General features: G+C 32.9%; 1 protein-coding gene across 5 annotated transcripts in view; it reads right to left on the bottom strand.

Annotated features, from left to right (window-relative positions):
• Window positions 1-16,785, bottom strand: part of Rttn (rotatin) — a 182,362-nt gene that overhangs the window by 126,185 nt on the left and 39,392 nt on the right. For 2 of the 5 annotated variants that reach the window (XR_010041369.1, XM_003466520.5), the window contains exons 14-23: window positions 16,301-16,427; window positions 10,518-10,643; window positions 9,840-9,956; window positions 8,824-8,963; window positions 7,223-7,391; window positions 4,831-4,930; window positions 2,483-2,571; window positions 1,971-2,088; window positions 1,414-1,510; window positions 625-693 (exon numbers count right to left, since the gene is read on the bottom strand). Coding sequence is in view for 4 of the 5 variants with exons in the window: in XM_003466520.5 (XP_003466568.2) it covers window positions 625-693; window positions 1,414-1,510; window positions 1,971-2,088; window positions 2,483-2,571; window positions 4,831-4,930; window positions 7,223-7,391; window positions 8,824-8,963; window positions 9,840-9,956; window positions 10,518-10,643; window positions 16,301-16,427 (1,152 nt within the window). In the remaining variant the exon portion in view is untranslated. Of the gene's footprint in view, window positions 1-624; window positions 694-1,413; window positions 1,511-1,970; window positions 2,089-2,482; window positions 2,572-4,830; window positions 4,931-7,222; window positions 7,392-8,823; window positions 8,964-9,839; window positions 9,957-10,517; window positions 10,644-14,321; window positions 14,333-16,300; window positions 16,428-16,785 lie in introns of those variants that run through there. The other 3 variants (XM_063231470.1, XM_063231469.1, XM_063231472.1) reach the window with 3 other exon arrangements.

Here is a 16,785-nt window from a genome sequence, read left to right as displayed (position 1 = left end):
AGTTTTATACATCAAGTACATAATACATAAAGAAAAATAATTTTCTTTTTTTTTTAAAGTCTGAATAGGAAACCAAAGGCAATGCAAGAGATCCAGGATTTTGGTTTTTCTTTATTTGGTTGGTTTTTTGAGACCCACTATGTAGCTGTAACTGGCCTGAACTTGTGGTGATCTTCCTGGCTCCCCCTCCCAAATTCAGGGATTACAGACCTCCACCACCACAGCCAGCAGGATCTGGTATTTTGAAAGAATAAATCATGTCAGAAATTTTCAAATAGTTGAGCGAGAATAGCAAATATAAACTTAAAAATACAGTCAGAGAGAAAGCAAACAATCCCATATGTTAAGAATTGTTGAAAGGCATTAAGGAATGCACTGTATGTACTTCTTTCAATTTTTCTGGGCTATTTTCTGAATATGTGAACAATAGCAAAACAAAGAGTTGGTGGGTAGGGATGTAAAGTTACTGAAACCTCAAAACCACAACCATGAAGGAAATATGAAAGCATTGTAAGTTATATGATTCAAATACTAAATAAAAATTGTAACGAATTATAGATTGTGGTTTCACTTTAAGTAACAATACTTTATTCTTCAAGAAAATTAGATAAATAAATCTTTTACCTTCTAAAAACTGAAACAGGCAAACTGAAGCCTGATGTCACAGAAGGTTTACTGGAAGGGTTAATAGACCTATTTCATAAAAGAAAAAAAAAGAAAAGCACAACTGAGTAAACCAAAATGCTATGTAATACAACCTTCTTTACATTTTTGACTGAAAATAAAATCAAGATTGCAATTGGATTATCACCTAGTATAATTACATGCTTGCTGGATTTCCTTATGAAGAATAAATTATGCTTTTCTTTTAAAAATTTCATAAAACACACAATTCACACAGCATGGTGGCTGCATTAGCAGCCGGCCTTTGTGTTCCTCTTCCACTGATGTTGTTCAAGATCAGTATTAACCAGGTATTATCATTATCTTCTCTTCTTTTTTAAATAATAAAATACTAAAGAAAAAGCACCCAAACTGACCGTATGTACTAAAAATACATGCAAAAAAAAAAAAAATTCCACTGCTTTTCTTGTCAATAATATTCAAAATTAAAGTTTTATGACTTTATGAGCCAATATGCTTTTTAATACTCTTTTCTCAAACCAAAAATCAAAGTATTGTGTTTCCTCAAAATTAAGTCCTAGCAGAAAATAATTAGTTTTGAAAATCAGAGCGCAAAAACACCAGCCCCATGTGGCACATGCCTATAATCCCAGCACTCAGAGGTTGAGGCAGGAGGAGCTGTGAGTTCGAGGTCAGTATGGCTACAAAGTGAGTTCAAGGCCAACCTTAACTGCAGAATAGACCTAGTCCCAAGAAACACAAAACTACTTATCATTTCTTATATCTCACCACATATCCATTCTTGATACTTCATCAAACAACAGAAGACAAAACAGTGCTCCGACTTCAGTCACTGTAGTAGAATCTTCATGAAATATCAAGGAAACTGAATAGAAAGGAAGAAACTTTATATGTTTCCTGATAACCAATTTAAAAAAATAATCAGGTACCACTAAAAAACAAAAACACCACAGTCCGGGATAAGATGCCATAAGCAAAACAAGGAAAAAAATCAGATGCTGAAAAAGGAAGAGGTGACAGCAGTTTCATTTTTCTCTCTTTGTAAACAATCATTTACCATCTGAGAATCACAGGCTGTACCTACGTACAGGTACAAAGAACAATTAGAAACGATTCAGCTTTTCTCCTAAGGTCCATTTAGTAACAAGATTACAGGGAAATGTTCAGAGTGGTATTAATGGCTGGTGATGTATTTTTAGTAGCATATAAGTAAGAAATTTTGTCATTCTCTTGGTAAAATGGAAAATAAATGTTACCTACAGTTAATGAACAAAAGTTTTTAAAACTAAGGCTGACATCATTATCAACAATTTTATTTTATTCACCTCTGAATAACAGGATCAAGAGAGAAGACTGTTGTGAGAGGGAAAGACGCAAGAGTGGATCAGCACATAAAACCTTCCTCAAGAGCGTGAGGCTCGGCTGAATCAAACATTCCACAACCTGGCCAGGAAGAAACACACACAGTTATTTTATTTTTATCAGTTCTGAGGTGAGCTTTAAAAAGAAAAATACTAGCTTATTCTAAATATATGCATTTGTTATTAAATTACTTGAAACTAAGTCCAAATAAATATTGAGAATTACTTTCCATGAAAATTAGATTTCTATACACTTCTATTTAAATATCTTTTCTATTTAAAAATCTTAAAATAAACTTTAAGATTAGTTTTTCTTTAGAAAGACTGCATTTTAGAAATTTTTTTAAAAGAATGACATAATGGATAATAGTTAGGATGAAGTCCAAGTATGTATCCAAATTCAGCTAGATTCAGTTCCAGAACTGATGAATAATAACATCAATCTACAAAAAAATACATCCAGCCATTAATCTTACCTTGCCATCTTGACTCACACATTCATTTAAATATTCAATTATCTTGTCAGTTAAGCATAACTTTTTCACCACAGCATGCATTTTAATATCTATAGACAAAAGTTATTAAGAGTTAAAACACATTTTCATAGTTTTAAAATATATTTTGATATATACGTCAGGTATTTACATACTCTGCAAACTATTGATAATAATTGTGCCTAGAGTTGACTTTAAAAGATAAAAATTCTAATTTTTTTACCTTATACATGTCTTTATAAAGTGAAAACACTTAAGTAACTAGCACATTTTATTTTAATAATGTAAGAATTAAAACTGAAAAAATATTTATGGGAACTAGTATAGACATTTCTTGTTTTACAAATATATAAACTCAAAAAATTTCGATATAGCATGCAGCATGAACATTTTTATATATAAAATAACAACTCAAAAAATATTAATAGCAAATATGAAGGAAAAGATATTTTAATTCTACACGTTTCTAAAGAATATGAACTCTTAGCAAGCATATATTCATGCATTTTATTTGTAATAAAGTTATAAGAATTTTAAACATAAACACATACATAATGTTACTATAGCCAGAAACTCTAGTTGTTTATAGATTCATGCCAAGTATATAACAACTTACAAATTTTCTCCTGTATTCTGAGAACACACCCACACACCCACACACACACACACACACACACACACACACACACACACACACACACACACACACATGCTGACATAGAATAAGCAACTTTCAGTATACTACCTTCAACTGCTACCTCAAAAAAAAGGTATCCATTACCTCCAGTACTTACTGGAAACCAAAATTATACTGTATTTTTTAAATGTTAACAATGTTGTAAGAATGCTCTCTAAAAGAGATTTGTTTTTTAACCAAGATCCTTCAAATTTTTTAGATTCCTTTTTCTGTAGTCTGTATTATTGTTATTAATACTACAAATTTGTTACTGTGACCAGTGCTTTATCTACAAGAGTGTAGATATCTCTTCAAACTACTGGCTTTTTTTCCTCTGGATGTGTATTCAGAAATAGGATTGCTGGATCATATAGGAGTTCTTCTTTTAATTTTTTTCTAAGAACTTATCTACTGTTTCCCACAATGTTTGCACTAATTACATCCCATCAAGAATGCATAGGAATTCTCATTTCTCTCTATCCTTGCCAGGATTTATTTCTCTTTTTGATACTTCTTCCTCAATATTTTAATTTTGTGACAACTATTACTCCAACTGAAGTGAGCTGCCATCTCACTGTAATTTAGCTTGGTATGGATGGGTTTGGTTTGGTTTGGTTTTTGTCTTTTTGAGACAGGGTTTTACTATGCAGTCCAGGTTGGTCTTGAATTCACTTTGTAGCCCATGATGGCCTCAAACTTGCAGTGATTCTCCTATTCTCCAGCCTCAGCCTCATGAATACTGGGATTTCAGGAATGCCCACCATGCCCAGGTTCACACTGTGGTTTTAATTCATTTTCCTTAATGGTCAGTGATGTACAGAATTTTTTTTTTCATCTAACTTTTAGGCATCTGTATGTACTCTTGAGAAATGCCTACTCAGATCTTTAGCTTATTTTATAATTGAATTGTGTCATGAAGAATATTAAAATTTTAAAAATATAAATATATTGAACATGTTCTTTCAAATTACTCTCTCATCCCAATATCCAGTAATGTCAAGAGAAGTAATGTTAACCATAAAAATCTTTGTGTCATGTAAATGCAGTTACCTTTTCTCACAAATACTAAAGGATATGTAACAGAGATATAGAAAAATAAAAATTAACCAAGTGAATGGAAACCTGCAGAATAACAATAACATAAAGTTAATAGTGTATTTTCTAGTTGTATTTAAAAACAGACCCTTAAAGAAAATGTACAGCTATACCATGTTATTTTTATTTACCTACCTACAGATGTATTGTCTGATTAATTTCCTGAGCAAGACGTACCAATTGAACACCACATACTAGGTAAATTGAGATGGAAACATAATTTATTTTCATAAATCTAATGATATCTTAAAAGATAATTCTACCAAGCAACAATCTGTAGGTTAAATAATGATAACCTACTAGTCCAGCAAACTTTTTCTATAAATAATCAAGTAGTAAATACATTAGACTCTGCAGGCCACATATGGTCTCATTTGCATATTCTTTGGTGTTGGTTTTGCTTCTTTAAAGATGTAAAAACTATCTGTAGCCTGAAGAGCGAAGAAAACAAGCTGGATCTAGCATATAAATCACAATCTACTACCCATGACACTAATGCACACAACAATCTCAAATCCTATGGTAGCAGTAGAGTAATCATTCCCCTTCAAGATGGTACCTTGCATAATCACAGCTAACTGTTCTGCAGCTGACTTTCTCAAAGAAAGGTCAACATCATCTGAGGTGAAGACTTCATATACCTTTTCAACAGTCTCCAACTACAAATTAAAAAAAAAAAAAGAAAAGAAAAGAAAGAAAGTTGTATTTCATGTGCTTCCAATGCCACAATAAAATTTTATAGTTTGGGTAATAAAAAAAGCTTAAAAAGTCAACATACCTTAGGTAACTGATATATTTACATGTAAATATGCAACAATGATATACAAGGTCTAGGAGGAATTTAGGATCTAAAAAACGAGCCATGATTTTAAATAAGCCTCCTTTTTTAACTTGTACTTTTGCTAGGATGTCATTCACAGCCCAATAATCCCTTAGTACCTCAAGACTGTAATAAAAAAAAAAAAAAAAAAAAAAAATTCTTGTTTCCTAACATCTCCACACCCCGAAAAGGGCCACCCAGATCTATGACTCAGGATATCTTTGTGTTCCCACACTAGTTAGAAATCCCCCAGTTTTCTCCATTCCCTCCCTCATAGAGATCTGGAACGAACAGGTGCAGTAAAATGACAGTCAGGGACTGAGAAACACCTGGAACATTAGAATAGCACACTTCGTGTGTGTCTATGAGGCGTTTCCAAAGAAGACTGGTGTGTGAAACGGTACACTGAGTGGGAGAAGCACCCTGAATGTGGGCAGCACCACTCAACAGGTGAGGACCCCAGATACAACAGAAGCAGCAGAAAGAAGCCCGAAAGCACAGTTTTCAGAACTCGCTTCCCAGCTGCCACGATGGTAAGCAGCTCTGCTACTATGTTTTCCCTCCCACAGGCCCACACGACGCCACCGCTGACCATGGACTAAAAACCTCTGAAACTGTAAGCCAAAATAAATCTTCCCTCTAGAGGTTTTTCTCAGATAGTCTGTCATAGGGATTGAAAGGCAATTAACAGTCAAGGACTGATCCTGGCCTCACTACACAGCAGGACAGAATATGAGATAACAAAACCAGCAATGGGAAGGACAAAGATGACATTCTTTCTTACTTTCACCCAGTGCCATCTTTTAATCCTACTAAGACTCACAAAAGACAGTTTCAGAATTTCTCCATCTCTCCCTCCCTCCAAACTACACGTACATGCAAAGCAGTGACAATGAGTGGCTTAGTGCTAAGTGATCTCCCCAGCTGAACCTGTATGTAGTCAGCAGAAGACTCTCCAGTCCTTTTTACTACATTGTCATACAGCCCTAAACATTAGGTCCAAAAAACTTAATACGTTTATCCATTTAAAAAAGAAAAAATGTACAGGGCCAGGGATATAGCTCAGTGGCACAATGCCCACCTGGAAAGCATGAGGTCATGAGTTCAACGACCAGCACCAAGAACAAACAAAAAAACCAAAAACCCACACACAAACACACATCTTAGCTGAGCACAGTAGAACATGACTGCAATCCTAGGACCATGAGAGATTGAGTCTAGAAGAACACAAATTCGGATCAAGGCAATTTAATAAAACCCTGTCTCATATGCAAAAAGCACTGGGCAAAGACCCTAGGTCAATTTCCAGTTCCACCAAAAATAAATAAATAAATAAACACTCCAACCACTATATTACATGCGGCTCTACGTTATTATCATCACTAGTGGTAGAAAGCTAATATAAATTTAAATAGTAACTGTGAGATTGTGAACTCAAAGTGAAATGTGAAGCTATAAAGAACGGAAATAAATCCAGGAAGATTAAGGACAGCCTTCTTTATAGAATGCTGTATCAGTCCAGTATGATGGAGGTATGGCCCTGGTTAAAAACAGGGAAATGGGCACTGAATTTCTAAAGGTATATAAAAAGGCAAAAATGTAGAAAAACTACTAACAAAAATTCTTAGAATTATTGTAAAATTTAAGAGAATCTGTCTTTCTATATTGTACTGTTTTTCTCCTGCAATTAAGAGACTCAAAATTTCTGTCACAAGAATTTTTCCTTTTTTTGCTATTATAAGCATTTCAACATAAAGAGAATTCAACAGTTTTAAGTCAGTGACATTCACTTTTAAAAATCATTACAAAATTGCTTTTTACTATTGCACCTTACCCTGTATTTAAAATATTATTCAAAATAATTTACATCAGCATTATGAGACAGTGGCATGTAACAGGTACTCCAGAAATACTCAATAAATAAATGCATCCAGTAAACCCAGAACATAATTTCATTACTAACTGCTATAGAATCATAGTGAACTACAGGAGACTTACAACATAATTTCAAACCTGACATGAATCATGACTCTTACAGAAATACATAATCTAAACAATATCACATAAAATATGTGATACAAAAATGCATAAAGTAACCACTCAGTTTAATAAACTCAAAAGTTATAGTCACCTTAATAACCAGTTCTTTTCTGTCATCCAATTTGAGTTCAATAGGTTTTTTCACAATAAATAAATTAGTAACTCTGGAGAGAAGGCTGGCATCTATGAAAGGGTGCTTTGTATCAGCCCCTTCACTTGTAAGATGAGATGTTAAAAGCTTTAATGCTAGTGAACGGACCCTAAAAACACAAAATAAGTCAGTATTTTGGACTATAGAAATATCTACAAAAAAGGTAATAAATATAAAGAATCATTGTATATAAATAAAATAGTATAATTACCCATATTTATAGCAACCTTGCTAATGTTTTCCTTTTTATTTTAAAAATCTTTCATATATAACTAAATTCAATTTTACAACAGCTATAAAATAAATGTCAGAAACAAAGAATAATCAATAATTACAAATGAGACAGACTAAATATCACACTCAACTTCAATAAGCCAATCTGAAAATTCAAATGTAGTGTTTTATCTCAACCATAAAAAGTATTATAGACTCATAATCAGAGTCCAAACAAACGGCCAAATCTCTAGGGCACTACAATAACCCTATACTAATAACAGAAGTACAGTATCACTAAAATGTATGAAGACTTTTATATTAGATTCTTCTCAAATATGAAAATTCCTTTCAAAATACTGAGAATGGATTAGGATTAAAATCAATTAAATGAGGAGGGTAGGAATTTTTAAGAAAAAATTAAATATAGCTTGCCACTAGAAATGGACAGAAAAACAGAAAACCAGCAAGTATACAAAGATCAGTGGTGGGAAGCATTAGGATAACAATGTATCTGGCTTTCCTCTGCTTATCTTGAGAGTTAGCTTGACTCTAAACTTGTTTCTCTTCTCAACAACAAAAAAAAGTTAACTACTGTTTCCTGAAGACAGCAAAAGAAAATTCATGTTAAGAGGTAATACTGACAAAAAAAGAAGCAATATATTGCTCCTTTTCTTTTAGTTAAAATGACATGCTAATAATTGTCACGTAAAGGACCTTTTTTAATTTCCCAAAGTAATAGCACAAACTGAGTGACATTAAAGTACTTGAAGAACTGCTTTATAATACATCTGGTCTAATATACTTTCCTGGAAAACTTAATTTGCAGAATAGATCTTTTGAAAAGGATCATTCCAGGAAACTAACAATTTATGAAAAGAAAAAAGACAGACAAGCTGGGCATGGTGTGCACATCTGATATTCCAGCACTCTGGAGGCTGAGGAAGGAGGATCTATTGCAAGTTCAAGACCAAGCCTGGGCTACAAAGTAAGCTCAAAGCCAGCTTCAACTGCACATTGAGACCCTGCCTCAAAAAGACCAAAGAAAAGATAGACACACACTGCAATTTTTGCAAACTATCTATTTCCATGACTCTCCAACATGCCTTTAGCACCACCTTAATGCAGACTGATCTGACAAGGGATGGAAGACTAGGCTGTCAAGCACATCAGGAAAGTACCTAAAAGAGCTTTTATCTTTTACACGTTTGGTTACCTCCATCTAATAATGCAGAATAATCTCTCTTTAAATGCTTTTAGTTTAGGTAAATGCTTTCCTAGAATAGTTTCATTAATCGTTTATATTCAAAAGATTATGTTGTACTCACGATGGCTTTTTCACTAGCAAAAGTCGCAGCACGAACTTTAACCGAGTCATACAGGGAAGAATCTCTTCTCCTGCCTTAGAACTTGCCTCACTTAAAAGAAGAATGGAGTTACCCAAAGGGTCTTCAGGATCAGCATAGCCCTAAAAATTTTTTTGAAGAAAAATTATTGTTTGACTTTAGTCATCTTTTCAACTTGAAAATAATTGTATTAGCTTGTCATTTAACACATACTTTTTTTCAATTAAGTTGAATAAATTAATCCCTTTTCAGAATAATCTAAATCAAGATTTCTAAATAAAACTGCATTAAAATAAATAAATAAAACTATGCTGATTTTTAAAAGAGCTATATTTTTTAAATAACATTAGAAAACTTCAAAAGAGTTGACATCTGCTGATTTATTTTCCAATATTCCATCAACAAGGCATAGTACAGATGGATCCTCAGCCCCTGTCCCCGTGTACGAAGATACAATGCTGTGAACACTACATGACACCAGGATCCATGTGCCTCAAGGACCAAGGCTGGGCTTTCCTGAAAAGTGACTGTACCCACAATGTCTCCAAACTCTTATCTTTCATCCAAGGGAGGTACAGACCTGAGCTTCCTGCCAAAATACTTTGCTTCCATATGCTTGTTAGTCAAGGTGTCATTCTCACCACACATATGCAGAATTCAGAGTGTAAATTAGTTATTCATTATCTGCTTAAAAAGCACTATCAATTTTATAGAAAAGTCTTTATATAGGTTGAGTTCTATTTGTCAGTCTAAAACATCTACATATAACTTTTCAAACACCCACCCACCCACATACATATAGTCTACATGGACAAACAAGCTACCCTTGTTTAATCTTCTGCCAGAAATTAAATAGCCATCTACTTCCTGCTCACTCATCCTCAGGGACATCACAGCTTCTCTTCATCTTTCTGACATGACAGTGGGGCTGTTTGCATGTTTAATCAATCACAAATGCTTATGGTAAAAGGTGATAAAAGGTGGACTGCACAGAATACCTGCAGTACTGGAAGGACAGGAGACAGAGACTCAATAAACTTGTTCCAGGTCAGCGCTGTCATCATCAGTCGGCCCTGAAGCAGATACAGCAGAATGGCCTTGGCAGCAGCATTCACCTGCTCAACGAAACAAACACATAATCCAGGAAAATGAAATGTCCGACTAAGTCATCTCACAAATCTGCAGCGTTTTATAAAATCTGTAAACGTACTGTAATTAACGTATTGCTCTTCAAATGTTCCTATTTCCAAAGCACCATGTTACATTCTCTTCTCAACCACTTTTTCTCCCTTAATAATTTCTGCTTTTCGACTTTTATAAAATTTGAAATAATCTCCTTTCAATAATAATCTTTAGGGACGGGGATTTAGCTCAGTATCATAAGTGTCTGCCTGGCAAGTGTGAAGTCATAAGCTCGATCTCCAGTACCAAAAAAAATTTTTTAAAAATTTAGTTATAAATAAATAAACTGCTTAACTTAAATTCTTTTAGACCAGTATGTTTTACATTTTTAATCACATATTTTTAACATTTTTTTCATAAAAATAGTAACAAAACCAACATAGCCATAAGTCGTTTCTTTTTAGTTAGTCATTGCATTATCCAGCTTTATTAGAATGTTAATTTGATTTAGCTAAGTACAGTAAATATCTGCACTAATTTTTAACATATCATACCTCATTTCTGGGTTCTTGGATACCAAATGTGGAGATTTCATACAGGACTTTTGGGTGAAGTAGGAAATGAATTCCATTACAAAGGGAAGACACGGGTACAGTGACATTATGAACACCTAAACATTCCTGTAAAATAGTACAAAAGTATTTTTTAAATTTGGTAATATTTCCAATTTTAGTTTTTACTTTACAAAATTTTCTTAGTAGAAGATGAAAAAGATTACCCAACAATGAGCCTGTATAAAATACATTACTTTGTCAACAAGCGTGGTCTTGATAAATTAAGTCAAATGACTGAAACCACCATTATATCTTAATGTTGATAGGTATAAAGTGTATAAATAAAATAAACATCCTAGGTTTATTGAGGTTTGAGAGAGAAAATGAAATTTCAAATCAAACTACAAAGTATTGGGTAGAGACATGATAGCATATGAAATACATGCAATGGCTTCGTGTGCTCTTAGGCTAATTATCACAAATTCTTTTCTCATCTTGTGATAGAGATATTTTGTTAGAGATGAGAGGGGGAAAAAAACAACCAGAAATATTAATATAAATAACAGAAGGTGAAAACACAAGCTACATAACTTTTTCAATCCTGCAAATCACCACTTACTATCACTACAAATTATCTATAACAGTTATATATAATGTATATATGTATTTATTTATATTATATTATATATTTAATACATATTTATTCACAGTATATATGTATTTACTTATATTTATCTTTTTCTCCTTAACTATTAACTTCATGCAGCAATCTTTTTTTTTTTTTGTACTGGGGATCGAATTCACAACATTGTGCTTGCCAGGTAGGCATTTATGCCACTGAGCTAAATCTCCAGCCCAGTGCAGCAATCTTGTATTCCAAGCATTTGAAAGAGCTAAAGCATCAGCCTTCGGCTAAAAATAGCTGTGACTTACCTCCATAAGGTACTTAACTCCCTGAGTCTCAGTTTATCTACCCATACAATTAGAAAAGTATCATCAAAAGGTCCTCTGTTCAGTAGTCTCTCAAGAGATGTAGCTCCTGGCTTTTAAAATCATCTCCATGCTGATGACTGAAAATTTTACACATAACCTTGGCCTTGTACTCCAAAGGTAGTGTGGTGCACTACATAAAAATATGGGATCTAGAGGCAAACTATTGGGTTCCAAGTCCCATTTAAGTTGAATGACCTTGGACAAATGCGTAGAGTTGTTATGAGGAGTCAGTGAGATAGCACAGTCAAAACAACCAATTGTATTGTTCAGAAAGTGTCAGCTGCTCTGCTATCATCGTTATTATTGCCACGATCATGTCCAAAATCTTAGAATTCATCCTCTTTACCTTCCACTCTTAAATCAGCAATTAGTTCTAAGTCCATACTATAGCCTGAATTCATTTCTATCTCTATTATTTCCAAAGTCACTACAATAGAATGGGTCTTCTAGTTTCTACTTTTGAATCCTGACAATGTATTCCACACAGAGAAAGGGTATCTTTTTAGACAGATAATCAGATCAAGTTTTCTTTCTGCTTCAATTATTCATATATTCTCACTGTATTTAGAATAAAAACTCAAAGTGGTATAATGATTGGCAAAGCATAAGCTGGCCACTTCTGCCTTTCTGTGCAACTCAATCTGGTACCATTCCATTCTTCTAGTATATGCCAGCTACACTGCCCTATTCATTCCTGAAATATGCAGAGTGCATTCTCACCTAAGAAGCATTTCTAAGCTGTTTTCCCTGCCCAGAAGAAGCTCTGTCTACCTCCTCCTCTATCCAGCCTACCTACTACATTTGAGGCCAGCAGCTCTCTATTCTTTCACTCTTTTTCATTTTCTTCACATCACAACAGTACATTTTTAATATATTTTTATTATATGTACTTATTTCTGTCTTCCCTATTTGAAAGTAAGTTCTGTGATCATAAGGATTCTTTCTAACCTTTTTATAATCCCGTCACTAAAGTCTTACATGTAAGTGCCTAATACATCAGAGCAGATTGAATTTATATGTAAACAGAGCAAAACTGTCATAAGCTCATCCTTAAATAAGAATACCTTTTTCTTATCCCTTCCTTAACATAAGTCTTGAAAGAAAAAGCCAAGTTGCCTACCTAGAAATAACCTGCACATTAGGACCATGCTTCTAGATTTAGGTTACACCACAGCTGCACGACCACTTGGGAAATTTTTCAAAAGATGACAGAGTAACATCATATGAGAAATACTGTCAACTAAAGTGAAATGCATACACAATGCTTAAATTAAAACCAGATACCATGTTTTTTCAATACAGGGGACTAACTGTAATAAAAATCGTTTGCAAGGGGATGGGAATTTAGCTCAGTGGTGTAAGTACCTTCCTGGCAAGTGCTAGGTCATGAGTTTGATCTCCAGTAATAAATAAATAAATAAATAAATATTATTTGGAGCTTTTAATTTAAAGATTATTTTAAGTTAAAGATTTTTTTTATCTAGTAGAATATATATTTATTTTATACACTTTGCTAAATAGTTCAAATCACTTGTGAGAAGAGAATTTCTTGTAATGTTTTACAAGGACATTCTTTCCCCTATCCCACCTTTTAAAAGCTAAGAGCCAAGTTTGATTTTTAAAAGTAACAATTAAAATTCAGATTATTTTCACATAATGTATACTGCTGGGTTACAAAAATTATTAGAACTCAGTATTTTCAAAATTATTAATGGATTTAGTGGATTCTTTTAGAATAACAAATTCCAGACTAATGCATGTATCTGTTTACTTTTTTCCTATTATTCCTCCAATAAATATTCAAATAATTCCTATTTCAATTCATATAGCAAAATGATCATATCTATCAATAACTATAATATCAAAATTTTCTTACCTGAAAAATTTTGTATTTTCTAAGAATTATTTAAAATTTATTTCAAGTAGCCAGGTATTGTGACACATGTCTATAATCCTAGCTACTTGGGAGGCTGAGGTAGGAAGAACACAAGCTCAAGACCAGCCTATGCAATGTCCAAGATCTTGTCTCAAAAAATAAAAGGGGTATGGGTGTAGCTCAGCACAATGGCCCTGGATTTGATACTTAGTAGGGAAAAAATAAAAATAAAAAAGGAAGGAAGGTATAATGCAAGTATCATTTTCAATTTCTGAAAGTAAGAACTATTTCAAACGCAGACAATTTCTAGGCATCCTCAACTCAATGACACTCGCATATTCCGTACCTCAGAAACACTGCATCTTAGTTTTTACTGGTTGTACTCTACAGTAGATGCCCAACCTTCTTGCTCAGTAACTGGTAGTATATCTTCTTTCACCTCTAGTTCACAAATCCTTTTACATTCTTCCCTCGTGCTCACATCCTTTGATTCTACAGTTTATTATTTTAACTATTGAGCTCATTTTCATCAACAGCCTTCCTTCCTTCCTATCAAAAATTAAACATCTCAAGTCTTAATGGATATAAATGTTTGTTTTCCCCAAAATGATAAATAACAAGCCAAAGAAGTATTAAAAAATAGCCCAGTTTCATCACAGAGATTATTGAAACAATCAATTAAACTTTCAGTGCAGTTCCAATATCCTATCTACCCATATCAGTCATTCTTAATACACTAACTATCCCCCTCTCACTCTGTCTTTCAATCTCAAAGAAAACACAAACTCAATTAAAGAAGATGCTTTCATCTTTTGTTACACCTAAACCCACCTAACTTCAATTAGTCATAGTCTAGTGCTATCACTTTCAACTTTCAAAGGCCATAGCTTCTTTTTTTTTTAAGAGCATTTCAACTTATTCAAATGAAAATGTACCTCTGTAACAAATGCTCTCAAGTTACATCATCTCTGCCAAATCCCAAAAGACAAGAAAGAAGCAAATGCTGCAGCCAGGCATGCTGGTTGATGCATGCCTGTAACATCAGAACTCAGGAAGCTGAGGCAGGAAGATTGCTGCAAGTTCAAGGAAAAACAAAAAAAAAAAAAAAAAAAAGCAAGAAGCAAATGTAAAAAACTAAAATTAAAAAAACTTTAAAAACTATCTATAGAGAATATACTAGTACTTCAGTTCACAAAATTAATTCTTTCCATGAAGCCAGTGGCAGAATTCATTCTATGATTCTAGTCATGACCAAACTTCAAGTACAGTACGTATATGTACTATGGAGAAAATTAAGTTCATGAACAGAAGTACCACTGTACCAGATTCTCATGCCCAGGTTGTTAATGTAGCTAAACAGTATAGCACTTATCTACCATATATGAGGCCATGGTTCAATCTCAGCATAACAAAATAAACAAATAATAGATCCCTTTAATAAAGATGACCTCAAAATCAAAAATAATAGTATCAGCTAAAATCTTCACCATTAGGAATTTCAATCACTGTAATAATGACAGAATGCTAAATAACAAAAAAATCTAAACATTATAAAATGAACATTTTTAAAATTTACAATGACAAAAAATCAGAATATAAAAAAGTAAAAAAAAAGAAGCAATGTAAGTATGTAGAAAGAAAAAACAGAATAACTGATATATAAAACTTGATGAATACATTAAAAAGTAAACATGATGAAATACAAACTTCACACCTTTTGGGATGGCTATTATCAAAAGCAAAATCAAACAAATAAATGAAAACTCCAAAAACAAAAAATAACAGGTGTTAGTGAAGATGAAGAAAAACTGGAACCCTCATGCATTTGGCTGAATATAAGATATTGTAGCCACTTTATAAAATGATAGGACAGTCCCCCAAGAATTAAATGTTGAGTTATCATAAGATCCAGTAATTTCACTTCTGGCTAAATGTACTCCAAGAACTAAAGAACACTCAAAGAATTAAAAGGTCTGAATGAAATATTAGTACACCCATGTTCATAGCAACACTGCTCACAATACACAAAAACAACTCAAATGTTCACATCATGGGATGAATGATAAAATTTGTTATACAAATACAGTGGAATATTAATAAACTTTAAAAGTGAATATAATTCTGATACATACCAAAACATAGAAGACATTATGTGTAAAGACATTATGTCCAAAGAATTCCACCAAATAATGCTACTCAAGAGCTGGAGATATAATTCTAATCCAGTTAAACTATTTCTCAAAAGTATGTGAAATCAAGATTATTTTTATATTCCCCTCAGTTAGGCTAACACTGAATATACTGAAAAATGCACTTCAGTAGTAAGAAACAGAATGTAACTATTTATCAATAAATAAAAGGAAATAAATTCATCAACAATTAAAATGAGCAAATTAGGTATATCTCAAATCCTACTATAAAATGAAAAGATATTTTCTATTAAATGAAGAGAACAGTGGCCAAAACATATGTACAGTAAGAAATTATATTTTTAAAACAATAAACATTATATAATACTTACACATATATAGAAAAGCATAAAAATAAAAAGCACAGATGGGAAAATTTACCCAACTTTATCAGTAGTTAGGGTGTGTGTTGGGAGGAAGGGGGAGCAAGAGAAAGAAGATTCCTCTGCAACTGTATTTTATTCATGTGTATAAAAATAGATCATAAATTAAAAATGGCAAAATACACAAATGTTATACTTCTGTAAAAGAATCAAATAAAGCAATTCAATTTTTAGACTTATCAAGTTCAAAGAATTTAACAGTACAAATTTCCTAGAATTAACTAATAATTGCCATGTACTTTTATGGAATGTGATTCTTAAAGCTTATGTACAATATTAGGGAATTTAATTTTGAAGTCCACTATTGGTTCTTAAAAATACAAACAGAACAAAAAACTTCACCTTAACAACTTCCAGACAGCTCCGGTAAGTTTCAATTTTCACTTGTGGCAATGGGTGAGATAACATATGCAGAAGTACCTTGTGACTTTCTCCTTGTACTAATGGACTGGCCTGGGCCGATTTCCAGCTGGTAGAAAAACAAAACATTCAAGACTCCTACGATAAGGTACTAAGCAAAATGCTGTATAAAGTACATCCAAAGAAGAAGTCTACTCTAATGCCTCCAGTTAGGTTCTTACTTAACTAAACAGAGCAACCTGAATCTAACTGCACACTTACTAGCTTCAGGACAGAAAAATGTTTTTCTTAAACAGTACCAAAACACAAAAACATACAGCAAAAAACCCAAAACACAAAATGTCTAAATATATTTAATGAAAAAGGTATGATAAATAAAACTTAAAAAAATGAAATCATGAATTTAAGATACTACTTAAAATTTCAAGTTAGCTAAGAGTATTTGAAGAGTTGGTCTCTATAGACAC

This window comes from Cavia porcellus, unplaced genomic scaffold (assembly GCF_034190915.1).
Source record: "Cavia porcellus strain 051 isolate PalLab524CR breed Dunkin Hartley unplaced genomic scaffold, mCavPor4.1 scaffold_20, whole genome shotgun sequence".
NCBI lineage: Eukaryota > Metazoa > Chordata > Mammalia > Rodentia > Caviidae > Cavia > Cavia porcellus.
The sequence above is the reverse complement of the archived record's forward strand: the minus strand, read 5'-3'. Positions and strand labels throughout refer to the sequence as shown.